The sequence below is a fragment of the Tasmannia lanceolata genome, unplaced genomic scaffold (assembly GCF_043159265.1).
Source record: "Tasmannia lanceolata isolate RefF3 unplaced genomic scaffold, GAP_Taslan_0.1 ptg000002l, whole genome shotgun sequence".
NCBI classification, from domain to species: Eukaryota; Viridiplantae; Streptophyta; class Magnoliopsida; order Canellales; family Winteraceae; genus Tasmannia; species Tasmannia lanceolata.
Genome location: NW_027518679.1, coordinates 18379145 through 18398910, shown reverse-complemented (window position 1 = coordinate 18398910; position 19766 = coordinate 18379145). Strand labels below are relative to the sequence as shown.

Below are 19766 nucleotides of genomic sequence, written 5' to 3'. Positions count from 1 at the left end.
AAGAGGTCCCAGAACCAAAATCCAAACATGTATTAGCATTTTATCTTTACTTTTTAGTACTTGTACCCTTTACTTTTCCAGAGATGTAGCCGTACTTGGATTAAGGAAGCAATGGATTCATCTCTCGGTGAGTCTCTCTCTTTAGTTCGTTTTATCACTCGCACTGCTGTTGGGTTTGTGCTTGTTTTGTTGTTTGGTTTGAGTTGGACGGTCTGTCGACCTTAAGGGTTTTCCATGCCCCGCGCGTGTGGGGCATCCCCCCTCTTTACTTTTAAATTCCTTGTTTCCTTTCACTTCGTATGCATAAGTAAGAAACATCGCACTTCCCATATAAAAAGTCCTTTCTATCTATGTAAAGGCATTGGAACTTGAGGAAGAGGTTCTGTTCCTCTCTTCTTCTCAATCGCATGAATTCCAATCCCAGGGACGAAAAGGTTTCGGTCTTCGATCCCCTTCGAACTGAATTCCTGACCCTTGCCTTGCAAGAGGCTGGCACACCCGCACATACACGATGTACACACGATCACACACAGACCCTATCTCACGCACCCGGACCAAAGGGGGACAAACCGCCAACAGATATTCGTTTGGAAAATAACAAGAGAGATATGATCTCTCTTCTGAAAACAGAATGATAAAAATTCCATCGCATGATCTGCTGCATATTTGTTCAAGAGGTCTAAAATAACAAAGCCTAGGCGGCTCTCTCTGTCACCGGGTTCATTGGCTTGCTCGGTTTGGGTTCGGGTTCTCAAATCATAAGTCTCGAGCCCTACATTACCTAGTTCATTGGCATGCTGTGTTTGGGTTTGGGTTCACAAATCATAGGTCTCGAGCCCTATATTCCCTAGTTAATTGGTTTTCTCAGTTTGGTTTGGGCTCACAAAACATAGGGTGCAATATTGCTTGCTCTGATCAGAAATTGTGAGAAACCTCCTCAGTTGGCTTGGATCGATGTTGGACTTGTGATTTGAGATTCATAAAAATTACATAAGAACGACTGCTCAATCACTTTTCCAATCAATTTTAAAAACCTCTTAGATGATATCACACCACAGCAAATTAAACCTCTTAGATGTAACTTAATAACATTTCTTTTTTGGGATGAATTGAATCTAAATACTTTTGAATCAAACACAAGAAAACATCATGATGCTATGGGAAAATAGTTTTAATAAGTAGTCTAATTATGGGAGAGGGATAGTTTTCAGTATGGTAAGTTCCAGGGCGGGTAAGTAAGAGGAGGTAAGCCATTTCGTGGTGGGCCACTTCAAAACGAAGTACTCACTCTGCAGTGGTTCACCTTCGAAGTGATTGCCGTTGTTCCTATGTTACAGAGGAAACCAAAGGGTATCTGATTTCCAGTGTTCCAGAGACCACATTTTGTTGAGAGTAAACGTATAAAAAACACTTAAGAAATGATTTGATATGAGGTGAGCACGTCAAATTACGGCGTGAGGCATTTTTCCAGCAGGCCAGTCCAATCAAGTAGCATAGAAAATGAGAGCGTTCTTCAGTGTTGTTTTTTCACATCGGATCCTTATTTTTTATTCAATTTCTTACCACATTTCTTATTGTAGCCAGGGCTGCCATAAGACAAGCTGCAAAGACGTTAGCGGCTAGAGTCCCGAATGGGAGCCACTTCATCAAACCGTTCCTTCCTAGACCTCGACCGTTGAGTCTGGCCAAGACAAACCTGAGCCACACACCGGGGGGCCCTACTATGCAAGCCAATCACAGTTCAGCACTGATATGGTCTCTCTCCAAGTGGATCCGAACCAATGCCACACTAATAAACCACAGTAGGCCCAACATCAACACAAACACAGAAAAGAGAATTAGTTGTCCATTGTAACTATCCACCTTCCAAGTGCTCGAGTTCAACATGCCGCGTCGATTGAGAAGATATCTGAAACCTGTGGCAGTGTCGACCCCCACCTTGATCAACATAACCACAAGCAGCATTCCTACAACCAATCACAAATGCAGTCAGTAACAATGTGACGACGAACACAGTAGGTGAACCTTATCACAGTTTGATCAACAATCAAGAGATGATGGGAAGTGGGTTATAGTGAGGCCAAGTGGCTCCAACTCCCCCATTCTAATGAGATCTTGTCGGGACAATAATAAGATTCACCCATAGCAAAACATCCACTGTGAGCATTTCACATTTGATGATTTCTCTAACATTGATGTTTAGAAGTTACTTTTTTTTTTGTTTTTTTTCACCTATGAGCAGACCAACCATGGAATTAACCCAGTGGCCCTCGGCAGAGAGGTCAAGCATTTTCTGATTCCAGCCACTGAATGTAGTCAGACTGCCCAAGAATCCGGTGGTCAGACCGGACACCTCGTTTATCTCTGCTTTGAACACAATCCCCAACCACCCCATTAAGAATGATCCGACCTGAATAAAAAAAATGTATTATAACAATACAAAAAAGGGAATGATAACTGCACTCGCTTGTTTAATAATGACACTTATCAGTTTGTTAAACATTTCTATACTTGGTTGCTGATTGCTTTTTGAGAATTTGAACTGCCTTTGGCTAATTACATAAAGCAAAAGAGAGAAGGCCATTATTAAAGTCATGGAGTGCAGATATCATCTCTCTAAAATAGCATTTAAAACAAGAGAGAGAGAGAGAGAGAGAGAGAGAGAGAGAGAGAGAGAGAGTACCATATTAGAGGGAAGGTCAAGATAGAGTGGGGTTTGGTCGCTTGTGGTACCAGCAACACTAGGTCCGAATAGCTTTTGCAGTAGATACCTTGCAAACACCTAGAAGCAATAACAAAGGTAAGTATACTACACAATAGTTTTACACAAGCTCCTCTCAAATAGAATTAGATGTATGGATATTTCTAGAGTGCTTTGTATGGCTTAAACCAATGACTATGCCCAACAGATATATTTCTTGCTGTCTATTTAGATCAAACGATGTATGATAAAGGCATCATACTGTTGTGCATAGAGCATTAAAGGAGACGTATTCTGCATTTTGAATGGAGAAAGAGTTCACATGAATTTCCTTTCCTTTTGTTCTTTGGTATCAACCCTGCATGGGGAGAACAGGTTACAGCAGGTTTCTCACAATTTCTGGCCAGAGCACTAGAGGTGACCGGTCTTAATTCCCAAACACTCATAAAGCCATATTTTAAGTTTAGATTCCCAGTTTAAAATATTGACAAAAGTTTTAAATGAATTTTCTAAAATAGGGTTTCAACAGTAGTTGGGGTCATCTAGTTCAGTGGCACTACCCTCTCATGCATACTTGAGATGGGGGTGCAATCCCAGATACATTAATAAGGGTGCCTTCAATCCACATTTTATTACTTTTGCAGTAAATCGAGTATGAAGCAACTAAACTATTACCAATTTTCTTCATGAATTTGGTTTCTCTATCCTACAACTACAATTGAGGATATAGAGACTGGTTGATACCATCTTTTACAAAGGGGGAAGCTGAGGAACTAGCTGCCATAGTAATGAAGCCTCAATATGTTCAGTCAGTGACCACGTGCTAATATTCTAACTATAGTGGGCCTATTAATGATTAGTTTTCTAACAGTATGGCAGGTTTAGTAATAGGTGCAGTCATCTATGTAGCAACCTCTTGATGCATTGGAGACTAATCTCAGCTTGAGGGGGAGATAAGGGCCCACAAAAGGAGGTGTGTTTAAAAGTCCAACATTCGAAACTGAAGAAATTATATGATGAGTGGGCGTATAAATACTTAAAAGGTTTGTACAGTGGAAGTACCACCCCTGATATTTGATCCAACATCAACTTCTCAAAAAGTGTGCTGCTGTTGGATCAAATATCAAGGGCAGTACCGCAATTACGTGTTTAGATGCCCACTCATCATATAAAATCTCTCGAGGCAGAATGTCCATGGAGTGGAGCATCCCAATGCATGGCTAAAACCTTCAATATGACATGTCATGGATGTTCTGTTCTCAGACGACTTCTTGATCACCTCTTGAAAATAGTGCATTGCCTTGAATAAACATTCCATGACTTGGATATCCAACAAGATGTAATATGAATCTCAGGTGCATTCTTTCTTATTTGCTAATATGTTAAGAGTAAGACACATGCCTATGTATCTTAAAATTCAGAATGACTTCCATGACAGTGTTTCCATTTATTATTCTTCTATTAGATTTCGTGAATAAATACTAATCTCAAGGTGGCTTTGTAAGAGTCAGGAAGCTTTGCTGATACTAGGAACTTTGCCACATGTATTGAAAAGATCTATTTGATAACTGCCTTGTTGTGTTTTCACTGAATATACCATTATAAACGAACATGACAGTTTTCCTGGTCTTCTCTATTATGACAACATCACCAATCATCTTCCCTAGATTATTGATTAGTATCTACAGAATAAATAAATAGATAAATAAAAGCATTTATTGATACATAAATTGATTAGAAAGCTTCCTGATGCAAACAAAGGAAATCCAGAAGAGGGAGGGCGCACTGTTAAGTTTGGCTAATGATAGTGAATGGTCCAAAATGCCTCTCACTTCCCACCCATTCTCAACTAAACCCTTGCAATTTTTCTAAAAAATACCCTTGATTTAATAGCAACCAAATTTGACCTGGAAACACAACACCCCCTCCTCACCCAACCCAAGGCTACGGTTTCATCACTGTAGCTGTAAAATGGTTTTCTTTCTAATTTGAAAGACCATAAAGGCCAACAGTGCATGGGGAACAACTCCTCCCTCCCTCCCTCTATCGGTAGATTAAGAAACAACCAAATATTAGAAAACAGAATACCAAATCCCCTAGAAGGCGAGAAAACTCCTACCATTGTGGCCCCGTTTTCATATTCGAATAAAACCTTTATCCCTCTCCTCTCCATCCTGATTTTGCATCATTTTTTACAGTCATTTTTGTCGGCTTATATCACCTCCATCTCCTCTGCATACCAACAGTTACCAAGGCCTTGGGCTGCGTCACTTATGCACTGGTCTGGAAGAGTAAGCGCAAAAAGAAAAAGTCGAGACTTGATTTTCTTCATGACTACACGAACAACAGAGCTATAGAATGAGGGAGAAACAACAACTAATCATGCCATTACACCAGCTTGGAAGTAAATCAGATTTTCGAGTCGCTACCTGCAGACTAACACTCTGGAGACTACGGGTCCCTACGGTGCAACCCCGCTTAGGTCAGAGGCCATCCCAGCCTGGGCGAATTGGGTCATTGCATTGACTCAGAAGGATAAAAAGCGCATCATGTATAGGAAGGACTTCTTACAGGAGCACAGGAGAACAACCTATATCAAGGATGGTAGCTGACTAGCACTCGCTATTTTTCGACAAGGCGTACTTATCTAGCTATGAGTCTAAAGAATGCTATTATCAGATTAGAGTTTAATGGAGAATTTTCGAATATGATTGATTTAGCCATATCGTATTTACAAAATGTTTAACTATCTTTTAGTAGTTTTCGAAAGTGTCGAAAATATCTTCTTATGTAATTTTAAAATTTGATTCATTCTGTCTCACTTACAAGTTTAATAATCTGATTTGATTTTCAGAACAATGGTAATGATATGGTCATGTTTAATTGACCATAATTAGCCTTCATAAACAACTTAATGTCCTTTGCTTCTCATGTTAGGTTGTCCAGAGTTATTTCACTGAACTAGAAGCAATAAAACATCGGTAGGTTCTTTTTGGTTTTGAAAATATACATCGGCAGGTTCCTTTGCAATGTAATTTTGGATGAATAGCCAAGACATTGGCAAGACAAAGGAATTAATGATACAAGTAGCAATTGAAGAAAGTGGAATGGAGCATGCTCTGAAATGGTCAACCATATTGAAGTTTCCATAAGGATTAATGGAGTCTTTGTAATGATGAACATAATATATCTATACACCAATAAAAAAAAAATACGACATCTGACGAGAAATCTACTCAGTGCTGAGCCAAGAGAAATGTAGCATTTTACCCCCATAATTCCAAAGACAGCTAAATGAATAAGGCATGAAATATACTTCAATGACGGAGGAAAACTCTTCTGATTATCCTGCAAATAAAGATACCATCTGTCAGTAATCTGATTTTCTTTTCCTTTTTTTAAGGTCTCTCATGACCAGGAGGTATTCATGAACTTTATTTATCATATGAAAAAAGTACTAATTTCAATGTTTAAAAATCATTGGACAAAGATCATGTGAACAATACAGCATATTTTTATATTGGCTTGCAGATTTCTAAAACAACATTAGTCTTGAGGTGGATAATAGGAAATGCAACAACCACACATGGAAGAAGATAGCGAACACTGGTGTGCTGGCATATAACAACCTTGGAATAGAGTTTCTTGATTGAACACCATCATGGTTTCAGATTGTTGGGTATATAATATAACCCTATATATGTTCTAATATAAGCCCAATAAGATAATGGACCGGTGTAGTGGGCCTACATGGGCTAGAGTCCATTAACCAGTCAATAACCCTAGTGTATCTCTATATATAGGGGCTGGAGACAAGAAACTTGGTATTCCAAATTAGATACCTTGGGTGTAATGCTTTAAGCAACCTTGCTTAAACCCTAATCTCTTCTACACAGATTTCTTAATTGGACTGACCTACCTAAATAATCTGTATCTTATGTTTCCTGGCGTCAACTATGGCATTGAAAGATCACTAAGATCCATCTTTTCGCAATAGATGTACACTTTAGGATATACACTATTATTGAAAAATCTGGGAATCTAAATGGTAGATGCATTATTAATTAAGATAGAAGGAAAATACACTGAGAGGGTATAAAATTAATGGCATACATTAATTAGGATAGACAAGAAATGATAGGAAAGTGTAGCAACAGATGATTCCTTCAATCATAGTGCATGCCACAAATTTCAGATGACGAGTTACATAGTCCAAAATTTTATTCAAGAGGGAATTTTGGTTAGTACAAGGTTCCTCCTCAAATAAATTGTACCTGCCCCTCTACAATAAATGGGCTGGATAATTATCATTTCTGAATAGTGGTTTACTTCTTCCACATTCCCTATGATACACTAGTTTTCTGATCATCATTCAAAGCAATCAATGTATGATGTTCTTGAATTATCTTCTTATTCTGGTTTATTTCATAGAAGTGCCTATAGCGTGTTCTGATGTCATGCGTTGATCTAGGTGAATGTAGCTAATTAGATATTACAAGACATGGTTTCGGAAAGTACCATAAATGGTTCTTTTCCAACTAGATATCTATGGAATGAAGCTCATTTTTTCAACGAATGCTGTACAAGTATTCCTCTATCATGGTCCGAAAGCCATTCTTTAAACTAACTATTTAGCTAAATTGAACTCCTTAATGAATGCTCATTCTCAACCTTGTACTAAAGTTGCAACCATGAAAAACTATCTTCAGATATGCATAATCATGTTTGCTTGACAAGTTTTGAATGAGACACAGGCTAGATTTTGGTAGAAAGCAACCAAAATCTTATAACAATTAATTATTACAAACAACTTAGGATATTCAAATATCTTGATTTCTGCCAAAACCATCTTACTGTTCCAAGTCAGGCTTTCTGATGCATGAGATAATATTATGGCCATTCTCAGTGCTAAAGAATGACAATAATCTCTGCAACCATGGATTGAGAAGAAAAGAGTGCAGGCAATGGATTAAATAACTAAATTAGTCTACTAAATGTGATTCAATAAAAATCAATCTCATTCAATAAAAACCAACTCCCCCCTTCTCCTCCCACTTTTGTTTTCTACCGAACTTAATAAAGCTTTTTGAATGACCAAACATAAATGAGACCAATCGCTGGTTATCGTGTAATGTCACCCAACTAAATACATGCCTCTGTCCATCTGATTGGGGGAGAACTGGATATTCTTCCTAGCATGAGATTTTTTTTTTTTTTTGGGGTGGGGGGTGGGGGGAGGAATGGATGTGGTTATCCAGTTTATCCACCTAAGTACATAACATATAATCATCACCTCTAACGTCTGAGACCATTGAATTATAAAACGCTTACGGAAGTAATAGTTCGGTAATCTTCATTAGAGTGTATATGTCCCACAACTTCATCAGTTAACAATTTGGAAAAGGAATCAGAAATTACGTCTCACAATTATTCTTGGAGGATGGGATTGTTGATTTGTGGTTATATCCAGATGGCAATACATCCAAGAAGGTAAATTTTTATTGGCCAGCTAAATGGATGCTTCATTTGGAAGACGGGAGGCCGATGCACCAATATCAGAATGGCATGTCCCACAATTGCACATTGTATTCCCGACAATCTAGTCATAACTAACGACCTTTCTCACCAACACTACATTGTAAGTAGCTCTGGGTGCAGCCTACTGCCTTTCTAGAACAATGTAATGAAGTGCAGATTCACAGCAATGTCAAACCAAGGCTCCATAGTTGTCTTAGACATTCACATGTTATTTCAACTGTAAATCTGAAGGGAATTTTAGATCAAGGAATTCTCCACTATAACCCTCAAAGCATTAATATATCTTGATCATGAGGTATCCTTAAGGCATTTCCTGATACAACATTCATGACCTTCAACGAAATGATTTTGTGAGGGATGAAGCAATATAAAGCTTCTTAAGGTTCACAATATAAAAGGAGTTCTGACTCTAAGATCAAGGAGAGTTGGGAAAAAAAGAAGGTATCAACCCATCCTCAATAGCAAATCTGTATAATTCCATAATAATTTTTTACCCATAACAGATACTGGGAATAAAAAAAATCTTTTAGATACAAAAACGTCCTCGGAATGATCATATTAGCAGGTAATATACTCATGCTAACCAAGTTGGCATACTGAGGATATTAGAAACCCTAGAATTAACGGTAGGTCCAATTGAAAATGATACATTAGTGTCAAATCACCTCCAGTGAATATAAACATTTTATTCTAAATTGTGGTTACAATAACAGATTTTATATTTGTCTGACATAATGAGAATACCTTCCTCCCTATCTGTATTGCTTAAATATCATTGCATAGTATTGGTGTAAGTACATTAGGTTTTGATCTTGCGCCTCACCAATAAAGATAATTTATTTTCTCCAATATCAATTTGCATAAGATCATGAAAGTTTGGTGTACCAAGGATTGCCTTTGCGCATTTATTCAATGGATCTATCGGCATATATTTTTTGGGAGCTTACAATTCTTTATTTCATATCTTTGTTACTTTCTTATACAGATATTCATGATTCTAAGGTAGGGAGCTCTCCTATGTTAAGATGGGAAATAAACTTTGCTAGAAAGTCCTGTTAAAACTCCACAAAAGTGCTGAGCTCTTTCCCATTTGAAAAAAAAACTCCACAAAAGTGCCGATTCACCTCCATGGAAGGATAAACTATGGATCACATTTGCAGATTTAATACTACTGCGCGTAATGAAAGATATTTTCTTGTAAAGGTTTTTTTTTCTTATATTGTTTTGTGTTCTATAAGTAAAAAGAGGTAGGCGCAGACCGAAAACAACTTGGGTAGAAATAGTGAGGAAAGACTTGAGGGTTAGGAACATAACAGAGAACATGACCTTGGATAGGAGAGAATGGAAGCAAATGATCCATGTAGATGTACCCAACTAGTGTCAGGATTAGACTTAGTCAATTTGAGCCGGGTAGATCCTTTCACCTTCTTCATGAAAATTTTCGAAAGGATTCATTAGCCGACCCCAACTAGTTTGGGACAGAGACTTAGTTGAGTTGAGTTGAGTATTGTATTATATAAGTATTTTTGTACAAATGGAGGTGGTCTCGTTCGCTATAATGAGAGTCATTTTATTCCTCATATACAGTGTTCTTAACACTCTTAAAAATCGTTGGTGTCCAAGGATTCTTTTTTCTGTGCCATTGTTCTACAGATCAGTCTCTTTCTTTCTTTCTTTTTTTTTTTTTTTTTAATGGCATTCTATAGATCTGTCTAATAGGTAGATTTCATTCTAGGGTCTAAAACTATTGGCATATCTTTGTTATTCTCTTATACACATCAGTAATTCTGAGATAATGGGTTCTCTTATTTTATGATGCATGAAATATAATTACTACAAACTTCACCCATGTGTAAAGGTTGAATGAAATAAATTTACAACAAACTGCACTCATGTGTACCGTCTGATTACAATGAAAAGGACAAAGGATATCAATGCTATATTCTAAAGAATTGATGTTCATCATGAAAATGTTTTCTCTACAAGAAGGGGCTATTAACTTATTGTAGATTTTTAACTCTGGCTGCCTTGCCAACTCTGCATCCAAAAGAGAAGCCTGTACTATTCAATTCTTTATCTCATTAATTAAGGCAGGAGTTGCATTGTTTCTTTGGTCAAGTTCTTCACACATAATCTGCAGTACCAAGAAACACAATCATACAGTTTTGTTATTTGTTAACAGAGCAATTGAGGTCATCTCCAGTTAGGAATACAATGGAGAAGTTCAATTCATTTGTTAACACATAGAGCCCCCATCGTCAAAATCTGGATCATTACAACCACAAACATTTAGTCCCTTGAAATATGGGAATTGGAGGAGCCACATGAGAATAATGAGGGTTCTGAGTGCATTTACAAGGACGAAATCAACTCAACAACATAATGAAAGGTTTGAGACTCTCTTAATAGCAAATAGGCTCTAAGCAAGAACAAAGGACTGTACTATATCCTAGTTGTAAACTTAAAACAATCACAATGATGCCCTCTTGAATTGGAAATAAAATGGCTAACGTAGTCTAACCTAAGACATGACAAACATGCACCAGAAATATACATATATATATATATATGCATTTCAAGAGTTTTGACTATGATGAAACTTTTTCTCGATGGTTAAACCAAAAGTCCTCTTGTTTTAGTCAATGTAACAAAATATGCCATGTTACAACATAGATACTGTTTTTATACTTAATATTAGAAAGTTCACAACCCTCTGAAATATACAACACAGGCCGGAAGCTAGTCATTGTCTATGATTGCTGCCTTTGCCAAATCAATGAGATTTTCTATGCTGCACAGAGAGTTACAAGAAGAGGTGTACAGGTAGCAACTTGCTAGATTGTGAATAGTGTGTTCCATGATGAAAAGAATCACGGGGGTGGGACCGGTATTTTGTGTGTGACTTGTATAGTTGAAAATTGAAGTATCATTAACAAGCACGGGAGTGGTACAGTAATTTTGAAGTGTTTTGTTTACATGGGGCTTATGTTTTTAGAGCATAAGTTCAAGGATTCTTGGAGTTGAAGCTACACTCATACGCTAAAACAAGTCGTTCTCGGCGAAATACAACTGTTGTATGCTTCTTCTTTTTTTCCCTATGTAGGTAACATAACATTGGAGACAAATTAAGAGAATCATATATGGATATGCATTTCATAGAAAGATGTTGACCAAGATTTAGCATGAATGATCAAGGAGGTCTAATTTTTTTATGACATAGGGCATCCCCACCCCAATTTTTAGGGCAGGACTATTCCCTATGGATGGCGGTAATCACCCGTAAGCCACGGGCATCGGGTAAAGCCGGGGGAATTCAAACACGCGTCAATGAGAAGCATACTCATGACTTTAAGCCAAAGAGCCACACTTGTACGGGTTGTCTAAAATAGTTCTATGGTATAGATGTATGTATTTTTCATCAGAGGCTGGATGTGATAGGTACAAACATATTCGAAGATACATTATAATAAATTGTACTAGTTGATAGACGTGATGAATTTGGATCGGAACTTGTCACAGAAGAAAAACTTCAAACTGAATCTCCTACAGAAGGCTGGTTGGAGACTTCAGGGAGCTGGGAGCTACAGAACTTGGTCATAAACACAATACCACGAGGCCAACTCCCTTTATCACTTAGCCTTCACAAGACTGTAAAATCGCACGGTATTTGACCTTCAAGACCATAAATTGTTTTTTTCGAATGACAGCCATAAATTGTTATTGCCCGTAGTATACACAGAAAACAACCGTCTAAATAGAATGGCATTCAAAGAGCACAAAATCATCTTGAAACCCAGTTTTTTTGCACCATAATGAAAAATATAGACAAGACCATCACCTTATAGTAGCTCTTCCAAAACAAATATAACTATAATTCGTCCAAAACACATATAGCTATAATCACGTGAGCTTTGAATGAGTCTGCATTGAAGTGTTTCTTTTGTTAAATTGCTGAAAATAATTTTCTCCATACTTGACCCAAAAGGGGAATTTTAGCTCAGCTACTAACGATCCCTACTTGCACTACATTTGTTGAAGGATAAATAATGGGCAAAATATTGATATTAATTCATTCGAGGCTGCTTTTCTAGACATTCTAAAACAACTAAAAGATAAAAATTCAGTCAGAAGCAATAAGTATGTGGAAGATGGAGCCTTCATAGTTTAGAGTTTTGGAGTTCAAAGATCAAGTGATTGATTGCTCAAGTTAATGGAGTTTTGTTCCAAGTCCTTTTCTCCCTTATTTCTGTATTTCAACTGTGACTTAAAAAATCATATCTCAGAATAGATCATCAGAATGCTTGAGATTTCTGGTCTTATTCAATGATTGTGGAACTGACCATAAACCTATTATATCATCTTTTTTCTTGCTAGAGAAGCCATAGCTGCTTATACTGAGACACATATCTGATTTTTATAGGTATTTCTTATTTCTTTGACAATTAAAATTCAAGATTTATGAATATCTGTATATCGCGTGCTTCCTGTGGATCAAAATCAATTTATTTTTTTATATTAGTTGGACAAACCGATAGATGCTACTAATGTCTGCACAAAATTTTATCCAATTTATGTGGACAACAATACTCGAAATTACTTGACAGGCACTTATATTCACAAAATACTGCACCATTGCCTTATACGGTTATACCTTAAGTCGATAGATAGCATTTTATTTTTCTTCACATCCCACTACTCAGCTTCTTGCTTGCTTATTGATTATGGCAGGCTGACTGATTCAAACTATTCAAGAGAAAAATAACAACCTAGTCAAATGGGTTTCCCCTTTCTAAACACCACTCTGTACTGTCAAAGCTTTCATTTTAAAAGGAAGATTGTGAAACAACCAATTACTCCAAAAGCTTACGCTGTCAGGGGCCGTTTGGATATGCGGATTTTAGAATCCAGGTTATAATTTGAAAACAGTATAAAAGAGGGTTCATGATCAAGCTGCTGCATGCTGTCCTAACAGTGTTTCTTGGATTTTAAGTAAGAAATCCAGGTTTTAGAAGTCTCTCCCCCAACTTGAGATTTCTAAAACCTGGAAACATGGGATGATCGCCTGCTCTCTTGCTGTCAGAAAGAAGGGCAAGCAATCAAAAAATGACAGCTGGTCTCTTTGTTCTCTTGTCTCCCATCTACAATTTTGAGGAAATCCAAGATTCTAAAATCCGCATATCCAAACGGCCCCTTAGAGTTGGTGTTATTTAATCATTTATACTTCAACACTTCCCCTCATGTGCTGTCCCTCTTTTTTGGGTTGGCCCTACGCGTGGATTTTTAATATCAAGGAGTTTTTGGGTTTTGAACCCAGAATATGCCATTAGGTATGCCATTAGGTAATAGCTCTGATACCACCTGAAACAATCAATTACTCCAAAAGTTTAAGCTGTTAGAGTTGGTATTATTTAATCATTTATACTTCAACAAAGATAACGATTGCAGCAATTTCTATTAAAAAAAAAGTAACATGTATCAGACATTTCCTCTCCTAGACATTCATCTTTAACTGACCTTGGAGGATTGGCGCAATGACTGTGCATCCTCAGGAAGTTCCCTGGCTCCATCCTCAACAGATAACAACTCATCGGGCCCGAACCGTAGACTGCTACTCCGGCTACATCCCTCACCGCGAAATGATCGATCTCCACTATCTCCTGATTGTGCAACACTTATATCATCAAGTACTTGGGAAAAGCTTGTAGAGTTTTTCCTCCAGGAACCAGCATTTTTCCTCCTACCAAATGAAGAGCCCATCTCGATATGAAGTTTAGTCCAATATCACCAATATGAAGTTTTAGCATATGGAGATTTTATAGGATGATCCAAACTGTCCAATATCACCAATATGGAGTTTTAGCATATGGAGATTTTATAGGAAATGATGTTTAGTCCAATATCACGAAAATAAAGTTTTAGCATATGGAGATTTTATAGGATGATCCAAACTGTCCATGTGATGGGCCATAACGTAAATGGGTTGTGCCAAAAAAATCATTTCCATAGGATGATCCTATCCCTCCGATCTATAGAGGTTTCCATAATATGCAGTTCATCTATAGATCGAAGGGTTAAGATCATGCAATGGAAATGATTTTTTGGGCACAACCTATTTACGTTATGGCCCATCATATGAACGGTTTGGATCATTCTATGGTGTGGTCCGTACAGTACTTTTTGAAAAATAAGGGACTATAAGGGCTTTCACCGTATAAAATCTCCATATGTATGAATGTGAAAGATGAATAACGAATCAGAACACACGTAATATCATATGTGAATAACTTATCAAACCGATCCCCATAATAATATGGAGAGTGCCATTATCAAACCGAGGTAGTGTTTGTATATATCTATACCCACAATCCCTTGGAAGAGTGTCAAAGTTGTGCGGTGATTTTGGGGGATGAGTTGAACACAGTCAGAAATGAAAGAGAACAGTTGCAGCATCAAATTGAAATTGGAAAGGATTTGTTGGGTCAGAAGGAGATGGAGCTCTCACAAGCAGATGAGAAGATCCAAGATACACAGAGCGAGAACATTGAATTACGTCGGGATTTTGAGAGTCTCAAGCAGCAATTTGATGAGGCTAAGATGATAAAAGAAGAGTTAGATAAGCGGGTTCTCACTCTATCAGAAGATAAGTTACATTGGATTGAGGAGATCGAATGCCTTCATGAAGCAAACAAAAAGTTGAGTCAGAACTATGTGAATTGCATGAAAAAATAGAGGAACTTAGAATTAGAGAACAGTATTTGAGTTATGTACTACAAAAAAAGACTAATGATGTTGAGCTCTGAGAGATGGAGGCTTTAGCAATTTACAATGACCTTCAAATTTCTGCAGTATGTGCCGCAGTGTTTGAAGAAAAGGCTTGTGGAGTGATTGAAGTATGTGAGAGCCTTGAAGGAAGTGCCATAATTCAGAAAAAAGTTGTTTGATGATGAAAGCACTTCAAAAAGTACAGATATTGAAGAGATGAAGAAAAAAATCAGTGTGATGGAATTAGAAACCAATGGAGTTAAAACTGAATTGGCTGCAAATTTTCCCCTCATATTGTCTTTGAAGAATAGCGTATCATCTCTAGAAGACCATGCCCTTTCTCTAACAAAGATACATGCGACCGACAATCTGAAAACACAGGTATTCATTCTCTATTAAAGTTGGTAGTTATTGTACTGTACTGGTGATTGCAGGTATTCATTCTCTATTAAAGTTGGTAGTTATTGTACTGTACTGGTGATTGCTTGTTTTTACATTCTGGTCTTAGTTATTAGGTATTAATGGAGGTCAATGCAGTCTTTTCCAATTGAAAATATCGTATGCTTGTCGCTGTGGTGGCCCGTCAAAACTCAGGTTAATTGAGCTGCTTCAGTTGATGGGTCTGCCTTGGCATAGCCACCTACCTATTTTCTCTGATTGAGAATCTGTTTTTTAGGGAAACGTTATCAGCAGTTCAGCACTACTGTATTTTGATGATCGCACCCCCCTCACTTTATTTAAAGTATGGTATGGCCCGCACCATAGGATGATCCAAACCGTCCATTAGATGGGCCACACCCTAAATAGGTTGTGCCCCAAAAAATATTTCCATAGGTTGATCCTAGCCCTCTGATCTGAATGTTAGACGGTTGATACTAACCCTCTAAAGCCGACCCATATTTTCGGGTCGGGTCGATGCGGTCAGGTAAAACCCGACCCAAGCTGCAACCCTACTTGGGAGTGATGCTTCAAGCAAAACTCATGCTTATCAACTCCACCGACCCTCTCTTCCCCCATCTTTCTCTAACATCTGTATGGTCTAACGTTCACAGGTTGTGACCCCGCTATTAAATGAATTTGATGATCCATTGGTTGAGGGGGAGGGAGGCCAGTAGGGGATAGAAAAACCTGTTTAAATTGGTGATTTCCAGTGGCAATCCAGTCGGAAATGATAGCTGGCCAGGTTCTTCTTGAGGTAGAACAGGAGAATTTGCATCAAGACATATCAACTGAAAACAGGTAGCAATGGACTTGGATTTGGTGAGGCATTTTAATCCCCTTCCTCTATATATGTCTAATCCCCTTCCCAATGAGCACAAAATTTTGCATGCCCTTCCTCTATGTATTTTTCCATTCTCTCTTCCCATCGTGAAGGCCTATCCTTATCCTTTTCCTTACACAGAATATCATTAATGAAGCAATTAAGGGTGTTTTTATCAAATACGGGGGGGGGGGGGGGGTGGTGGTGGTGCGTGGGGGGGCTGCTATATACACGGCACAAGGCTAATCTTCAACAAAGTTGAGGTGGGAAAGCTTTGGACCGACCATTTAAGTCAAAGCAGAAAAACACGTCCCGCCCTACGACTGCTGGTGGGCAATATCCACTGTCCACGTGTACAGCTTTTTTTTTTGTAGCCTTACCTTCGTTTTATAATAACTGTACAATTTCCATTGGGTCGAAAAACCCTTTACAAAAAGTGCTATTTTTTTCATTTTCTATTTATAAAAGTGTTTCTGCTTTCGAAAGTCAAAACAAAACTTTATCGGCAATTCAACAGTCGGATAACGACCCAAATATAAATCAAAACCTACCATCACATGCATGGGGAAAATGAAAAAAATAGCACTTTTTGTAAAGGGTTTTGTAAAACGAGAACAGTATGACTAATGATTTTGGCACTATCATGTTTTGATAATCGCACCAGTTCATCTTGTCTCATATTACTTAAACAACTATCAAAGGTAATTACAGTTCCCAAAAATAAAAAGATAAACTGAGTTAGTGCAATTATTAAAACACCGTAGTGCCAGTATTGGAATTTGGAAACTCATTGACCCATATGATTTGCCTAGTTGGTTAAAGATATGTTTCTAAGTTTAGATATCTTAGTATCTTGAACCCTATTAGGTCAAATTTAGTGTTGCTAGATCCTAAGGTATTCACCTAGGCTATCATGATTTGACTAGCAAAACCAAAACAAAAAGGTGTGAAACTTGAACTTAAAATGAGAAAAACAAATAAAAATGGGTCTAAATGTAAAATTTGATGAATTTCTACACTTTCAGTTAAAATCATAAGAAATTCACAAGAATGAGTTCATTAGTCCAAGGTGTCTCTCATTGAGGAAGGACTCTTAAACACCCTTGGGTTTTAACATCCCTTCAAACTTAGAGTATTACAATTGTTAAGGGAAGTTGCAAATGCAACTTAGTTCAATGAAGAAATCATGATCCATCTTGTTTGAACTACGTCATATGTAGCATGTCCATAAGCTTGATTTTTCATCCATGACATGCAAATCATATGAGAGAATCACTTGTTGAAAATAATTCTAATATGAACTTAAAACATTCAAGCAAGTGAAAATGAACTCATCGGTATATGTGAAGCAATAAATTTTTTTTGATTATCTTAAATCCTTCACAATAAAACCTATGTGCATTAAGAAAATGAAAATTTAGTGAAAATCTCAAGGTGTGTACATTGTAACACATTGTCATTATGGAATGTATTTGATATTTGTCATCTATATATATATTATCCATATGACATTGATAAGTTCACAAAGCAAATCATTCTAGTTTTGTGAACCTAAAACTTAAGTGGAATCTTTAAAAGGTTATGATTATTAAAATCCACTTAATGAGAGGCATGGGAATTAAAATGATGTACATATACACTATGCCTATGTATGTGATTTATGTATAACACAGTGAAAGATTCCCAAGCTAACTATAAGTTTGACTTTGAAAATATTTCCATCATGCACTCAAACTTGTATCTTATGAGTTCATTGCAACTTTTAAATATCATAAAAATCATGAGACTTTGACTAAAAAGCCATAAGTATGCTTAAAATTGAGAAATGTATAAAATTGACTTTGAAATAGAGAAATTGAGATGAACATAAAAATGTTTTGACAATCATGCTCAATCATTCAATTAAATTTAAATTTATCAAAACACATCTAACAAGCTAATAGGGAACATAAAAATGAAAATGAAAATGAACATTCCCTAAAAGTTAAAAACTAGTTTGCCTTTGCAAGAAATCTTAAAAGAACTAGTTGTCCTCACAATATAATAGAGTTGCTTGTCCTAGGATAGATTCTTAAATTCTTGTCATCATTGGCTATCCTTAGTATGTGTATAATTATCTATTTGTATAGCACTCTCTCTCTATATATATATATATATGTGATATCTCCTTGTGTGTGGTATTAACTACATGGTAAGATGTCAAACCTTAAAGTTAAAAGCTACTCAATTGGTGCTTTTAGCCAAGAAAAAGTGCTTAATAAAAAATTAGGGAATAAATTCGTGCCCCTTTGATTCACCCAGAGACACCATTTTCTGCAAATCGTTCACGTTTTATTTCACTAGGCCACCTCCTGGTCGAGATAATGCACACCCCTTCTGCAACACTATATAACACTATGCAATGCTCTACACTCGTTCACTAAGTAAACCTCGACGGATTTCGATGAAATTTTAGAAAGACCTACTTGGAACCCTAACCTACTCTAAGAAATTTGGGACTCTAATTCAACTATTTGATAAGGTTTTTAGTTAAACTACTTAATTGGGGTTCAGTTAAAATGGAGTGTTTACAGATGCGAGGGCAGAGCGTGCTTGACGCGCAAATGCCAAAGCTGGACATGCAACACATTTTGATTGACCCGAAAGCAAATTTTGGGGTTCTTCGATTCAAAATGGTATTGAGAAAGGTAAAACAATGAAATAACGCTACCAGACCCTGAGTCCTTAAGCAAAAGGGAGATAGCCTCTTACCGACTTTTAACATGGAAATAATGACATATCAAAGAGATAGCCTCTCTAACTCTCACGACCCAACCATCTAAACAAGAACTCCTATTAACAACACACAAATACTGAACACAGACACTTTTTATCTCTAAATCAAGGCTTTAACAAAAACAAACAAAAGACAATCACTCAAAGAGTATAAACCATTTCAATCACACAAGTAAAAATCAACCACTGAAACAGATGCAAATCAATTACTCAAAGAGTCTCAACCAATCACTCAAAGAGTCTCAAATCATTTACTCAAAGAAACACAAATCAACTACTCAAAGAGTCTCAAACTAATCACTCAAAGAGTCTCAATCACCAAAAGAAACCATAACACTCTAAGAGTCTCTATCACCCAAAGAGTCTGCAATACTCAAAGGGTCTCAATTACTCAAAGAGTGTCAAACACACACAGAAGCCATTATACTCAAAGAGTCTTAACTAACCAAAGAGTCTGCAACGCTTAAAGGGTCTCAACTACTCAAAGAGTCTCAAACACACCACGAAACCTTTATACTGAAAGAGTCTCAACTACCTAAAGAGTCTGCAACACTCAAAGGGTCTCAACTACTCAAAGAGTCTCAAACACAGAAACCTTTATACTCAAAGAGTCTCAACTACCCAAAGAGTCTGCAACACTCAAAGGGTCTCAACTACTCAAAGAGTCTCAAACACACATCCAAAAAACTTTTATACTTAAAGAGTCTCAACTACCCAAATAGTCTGCAA

The 19766-nt window shown here is 37.1% G+C and overlaps 1 protein-coding gene across 1 annotated transcript; it reads right to left on the bottom strand.

Annotated features, from left to right (window-relative positions):
- Positions 1–1438: 1438 nt before the first annotated feature.
- Positions 1439–14291, bottom strand: LOC143882672 (uncharacterized). Its single transcript, XM_077386131.1, has 5 exons — positions 13754–14291; positions 5972–6049; positions 2684–2782; positions 2233–2410; positions 1439–1967 (listed from the first exon to the last, which is right to left on the bottom strand). The coding sequence occupies exons 1-5, from the start codon at positions 13994–13996 to the stop codon at positions 1735–1737; spliced, it is 831 nt and encodes a 276-aa protein (XP_077242246.1). The 5' UTR covers positions 13997–14291; the 3' UTR covers positions 1439–1734.
- Positions 14292–19766: the final 5475 nt, after the last annotated feature.

What these genes read in the sequence shown, in the direction of transcription:
- LOC143882672 (XM_077386131.1), bottom strand. Translation starts at nt 13,996, where the DNA reads ATGGGCTCTTCATTTGGTAGGAGGAAAAATGCTGGTTCCTGGAGGAAA. An exon ending in CTGTCTTTGGAATTATGGGG is followed by an intron (nt 2,783 to 5,971) that starts GTAAAATGCTAC and finishes TATTGCTTCTAG; the next exon opens with GTGTTTGCAAGGTATCTACT. An exon ending in TTGACCTTCCCTCTAATATG is followed by an intron (nt 2,411 to 2,683) that starts GTACTCTCTCTC and finishes TTTTTTATTCAG; the next exon opens with GTCGGATCATTCTTAATGGG.